The following is a 5,514-nucleotide window of genomic DNA, read 5'->3' on the forward strand; positions in this document are numbered from 1 at the left end:
TTGTAATTCAGACAATACTAGAAGAATGAAAACAGCACAATAATTAGGACCTCTATATAGGTGGCCAAAAAGGATAACAACCCCACCTTTTTATTTACAGTATCAAAGCATAATACAGTTTTCCTGCTTTATGCTAAAAATGAGAAAATATGCCCAGGATTTAGCTCAGTGGTGCTGTGCCTGCCTCGAAAGGTTAAGGTCCTGAGCTTGATCCCCGTACTGGGGGAAGGGGGTGGGGAATAGAAAACATGCCTTAAGATTACATTTGTTTAATTTTTTTAAAATCTCACAAGCACAAGGTCCTGAGTTCAACCCCTGGTACCAAAAAATTAATTAATAGCAATGGAGCCAGGAGTGATGGTGCACACCTATAATCCCAGTGCTCAGGAGGCTGAGGCAGGAGGTTTGCTGCAAATCTGAGGCCAGCCTGGGCTACATAGTGAGTTCAAGGCCCAGCCTGAACTACATAATGAAATTCTATCTAAAAATAATAATGATAATAATAAAAATAAAAATAACAAAAGCTACTATAGGGGCAACGCATTTTCCGGTTCCCCCTCGGTCTCTTTTAGACAGAAACTATCTTTCTCTCAATAAATTTTTCCTACTCTTAAAAAAAAAAAAAAAGCTACTATAAGAAAAACATTTTCTTTAAAACACTTTAGAATTACAATAAAAACTTAACTGACTTTGTTTCTTCCCAGTAAAGCTAAACAAATGACCATCAAACAACAGTAATTTTCTTTTCTTTTTTCTTTTTTTTTTTGTATGGGGGATCAAACTTGGGTCCTTACGCTTGCGCAGCAGGTGGCAAAACCACTGAGCTAAATCTCCGGTCCACAACAGTAATTTTATATCAAAAAAAACCAGGGCTGTGGCTTGCTGCTGCTGCCGCTTGTGCTTTTGCTTCGATGCTTTGCTGCCTTCTGCCTGCCCTGCTTTGCCATGAACAGTTTCTCCTCTGAGATGCCCCTCTGTCATGTGCCTGCCTTGAGACCAGCTAACTAGAGACTGAAACCTCTACAAACTATGAGCCAAAACAAACCTTTCCTCCTTAAAAAAAAACAAAACAAAACTTACCAAACATGGAAAGATAAAAACTGTGGTGGGATCAACAGCAATTTCTTTCTTTCTTTCTTTCTTTCTTTCTTTCTTTCTTTCTTTCTTTCCTTTCTTTCTTTCTTTCCTTCTTTCCTTCTTTCTTTCTTTTTTTTTTAACGATGCCAAAAAGTTTATTTGAAAAGTTCAGGGTAAATGGGTAGGGGAAAAACCAGCCCTGCAGAGTGAACTTGCACCAAACAAAGAGAAAAAGAGGGTAAATGAAAAAATAAAATTGCACATTGTATCTGAGAAACGTGGCGTGGGCTACTGTGGAAACTCTCACATGATAGCCAACAGCAATTTCTACTACCTTTCGTCAATGTTATAATGTTGTTTGTACAATAATTTAAATTGAGTTTAAGAAATAACTTACCCTTCGGTCAGCTGCTACAAGTCTAAATTCCTGTAGTAACTTGCCAAAATAGGATCTCTGTGGTTTTCGAAAGAGATGAATTGTCCCCTTTAAAACAAACAGAAAATATACAAATCAGCATTTAGGTATGTAATCTTCTTCACAGTTCCCGTGATGTTATAGTACTAATACTGATTATCCCAATATCCATTAATATATGCCAACTACTTTTCTAGACACTGTATATGTATCGATAAATAATACAATAACCCTATGGGGTAAAAACAATCTTTAACAACTTTTCCAAAGCCACAAAACTAGTAAATAGTTGAGCTGGAATTCAAATACAGATATTTTGTTCCTGGTTCTTCTCTTTATTTTTAAATGGATTAAGCAACTTAAATCAGAGAAGAAATAGGGAAAAAGATAAGGAAAGTTTGCCAAAGAACTCTACTCAAAAGAAAATGTAACAAGGCTGGGGATTTAGCTCAGTTGTTCCACCACCTGCCTCAAAAGTACAAGGTCCTGAATTTGATACCCAGTACCAAAAAAAAAAAGGAAAAAGAAAATGTAACATTTACCTAATTAAAACTAAATATATGAAAGTTCTTTCTGGCAACTATGACAGTAAAACCCCTGAGGTTCTCATTTAGGCATTCAGACAGTGTCTGACACCCTAGGAGTCTGTATTAGTTTATAGTGCAGGGCTAGCCCTGAGAGGGCCTAGCAATAAGGTTACCAATGGCAGAGGAGATCAAGTAGCAACCAGAGTGGATTTACCACCCAAGTTTAGGAGACCTTGTGGAGAAGCCTTACAAGGATCAAACATATCTGAGAAATTAATTTATGATAAAGGTAGTATTTAATAGGAGTGGGACAAAATATGAGCTGTTCAATAAATAGCATTTTGATAAAGGGAATGTTTCATCCTTGTTTTTTGTTTTTTTTTTCCTCTGGTACCAGGGATCAAACTTGGGACCTTGTGCTTGCGAGGTAGGCAGTGGGACCACTGAGCTAAACCCCTGGCCCCTTAATTCTGTTGTTTTAAAAACAAAAATATAAAACTTCATTTGAAGGTAGTATGGATATATAATTTTATAATCCTGGAGTTGGGGATGTAGTGCAGAGACACAAACTTTTATATGTTTGTGAAGAAGGCCAAAGAGGGTATTGTGTGTATATTATACTTAACTGAATTTACTGGTAATAATGGAAATAATGCCAGAGAACTATGATTACAAACTGCTTCAGTTGTGCTTGCTTCGGCAACAGATATACTAACTGCTTCAGTTATCATCAAAAATATTGGGGGCTGGGGATTTAGCTCAGTGGTTCTGTTGCCTGCTGTGCAAGCACAAGGACACAAGTTTGATCCCTGGTACCAAAAAAAAAAATACTTAAACTTTTATATGCTGAAAACAGGTTGGCTCTTTTCTTTTTTTTTTTTTTTTTGGCATAGACTTCCAAAAGCAAAACTCTACAGCTACTTCTTTTTTTATTTTTGGTTTTGCCTCACTATGTAGTTCAGGCTGGCCTTGAACTCTTGGTGATCCTCCTGTCTCAACCTCCCAAGTGCTGGGATTACAGGTGTGCACCACCACACCTGGCTTACAGCTACTTTTAATGAGATAATTTTGTTACACCAAAAGCATTGTTTCTAGGAGAAAAGTTCCTTCACAGTTGTCAGTGGGTCATACATAGTAATTTGGTGCCACATATTTAAATACAGTGGACCCTTGACTTATAAACTCAATTGGTTCCCTAGGGCTGGTTGTAACTCAAGTTGGTTGTAAGTCAATAGTACTGAGATCTGGAAGTTTACCTGGTACATGGTATAGATAACAAGAAGCACATGAATCTTCCATTAACCTAATTAACCCAAGTTGTTTGTATGTCAGGCTGGTTGTAACTTGAGTGTCTATTGTATTTGATTTTACAAATTTTTTTTTTGTACTGAGGATCGAACTCAGGACCATGGGCTTGTGAGGCAGGCAGTGGCACCACTGAGCTAAATCCCTAGCGCACAAAATATTTTCTTTGATAGTAAAGGCCACAACCAAACTGCATTTCTAATTCACTTAACTTGGGGAATTTGACTCAAAACTGAAGTCCCATAAAAGCACTGGAACCAGGTATTATAACTGTGAAAACTTTCAGATTCAATTCAAGCAGAGGCACGATTTTCCTACATAATTCGAGAAGGTTTTAGTAGTTATAAAAAGGTATATCCCATTATATCAAAGCTTAGACAGGTCATTAGTTGAATTAAGTTGAAACCCTGGAAAGCAGAAAAAGGGACAAGCACTAGAAATGACATATGAAAAACAGTACCAGAATGGCAGTAATTCTTAATGCCAAGTGAGGTGTACACAGGAGCTCTCTGTATTAGTCTCTCTCCTTCTATACGTATACTCTTGAAATTCGTCATAATAAAAACACAGTAAAACACTAAAGTAAAAAACTTTTAAAAAGATAAACCAGAAAAGTGTTATTAATTTTGAAATCCAAGTAAAGTCCAGCGTTTGTGTAAACCTAAGGCCCTGATAAGCTAATCCAATATAAAAGGAATAATATGCTATTTTCATTTGAGGTGTTAATAAATTCTTAAAGAATTACGTGTTAAATATTTTGATTCCAAGCATAAAAAATGCTGCTTAATAACTGTGATCCTTTGATAATTTCTGTTTAACTTCAGGCCACTTGTAAGTTAAGTTTCAAGATTAAGATAATCAAGAAGAATACTGGGAGAAAAAGACTCACACACAAAAAATTAAGGACTTGTAAGGGTTATACTGATAAGGACAGGGAGTAGGGGATGATGAACAATGCAAGCAAATGGAATAGCATATGTAAAAAGGCCCAGTCATACAGCATGTTTTGCAACTATTCATTGTGGCTTGAAATCGGATGCATGGCGCGCGCGCGTGTGTGTGTGTGTGTGTGTGTGTGTGTGCGTGTGTGTGAAGGAGGGTGTAAAGGCAGGATGCTAGAGTATGGACGGCTTTGTATATCATGCTAAACAGTGATATCTCGAGGACTACAGAAAACAAACTGAAAAACTTTAAGCAAGGGAAAAACAAGGTCAAATTTTAGAAATACAGTGGATGCTACACACTGGTGAACACTTCGAAGAAAAGAATAGCTGGAGGCTGTGCTAACTCTAAACCCACAAAAGTAAAGTTTTACCCACTTTTTTTGTCTGCAAAAGATTATAGAAAATTTACAAAATTCGACCATATTCACATAAGGAAGAAACTTTTACAGTGACTACTAACACACAGAAATGTAGTCCCTTTCTCAGCTACCAAAAGTACTCAATGAATTCTTCTGATAATTTCAAGAAGCACGCAGGACGTTTACATGTGAAATAATCACCTCTCAATACCAGAGAGAATTGAAAAATGTATAGACCTGCTTTCTAAAGGCCTAAAATGACTAATTCCTCTAATAAACTTTAGAGGGCACATATCCCAGAAACCATAACGGATCCTGGAATTATTCAGTAGTTTCTGCAAACACAGCAGCAATAATATGATGCTCTACCCACACCATAACTGTGTAGTCAGTAACTGGTCCTTACGGAAGCTGCTGCCTTATCAAGTTAACTGCCTGTCAATAAACCCAAGTAGCGGAGTGGGTCGTCCGCCTTAAAACCTGACTCCTAGCTTTGTTTCCGCCGTCGCTGTTCTCAGCATCCCCCGAATGCTGGAGATTTAGTTGCTGTGGACTTGTTTTCAGGTCTTTTGATAGTGGTGTAATCACGGATGCAGTCAAAGACTTTTATTTTGACATCAAGGAAATCTCGGTAAGGGGAAGTCATAAACTCCTCAGGGGCAGAAAACTCGGCTGGGGAGGGATAGGGATCCCGAAAAGCAAAGGAATGGGGTGAGGGACAGAAAGGGGATCTGAGTGAGCTCTGAGGGAACCATCTGGGAAACAGTTCTCCGGGGGGGCCCGACTGCAACCCCGATGAGCCCTTCTCTGGGCCGCGGAGGCGGTTCGAGACTAGAGAAAAGGAATCAGCAGGACAGGAACCCTCATGCCCCCAACACCCAACTCAC

General features: G+C 38.3%; 1 protein-coding gene across 4 annotated transcripts in view; it reads right to left on the reverse strand.

The window, feature by feature from the left end:
- Window positions 1–5,514, reverse strand: part of Slc30a6 (solute carrier family 30 member 6) — a 42,975-nt gene that overhangs the window by 37,342 nt on the left and 119 nt on the right. For all 4 annotated transcript variants that reach the window (XM_004839266.3, XM_004839265.3, XM_087216493.1 and 1 more), the window contains one exon: window positions 1,475–1,561. In XM_004839266.3, coding sequence (XP_004839323.1) covers window positions 1,475–1,561 — 87 coding nt within the window. Of the gene's footprint in view, window positions 1–1,474; window positions 1,562–5,514 lie in introns of those variants that run through there.

This window comes from Heterocephalus glaber, unplaced genomic scaffold (assembly GCF_053883595.1).
Source record: "Heterocephalus glaber isolate CG9 unplaced genomic scaffold, H.glaber_assembly_v1.0 deba00001457, whole genome shotgun sequence".
NCBI classification, from domain to species: domain Eukaryota; kingdom Metazoa; phylum Chordata; class Mammalia; order Rodentia; family Bathyergidae; genus Heterocephalus; species Heterocephalus glaber.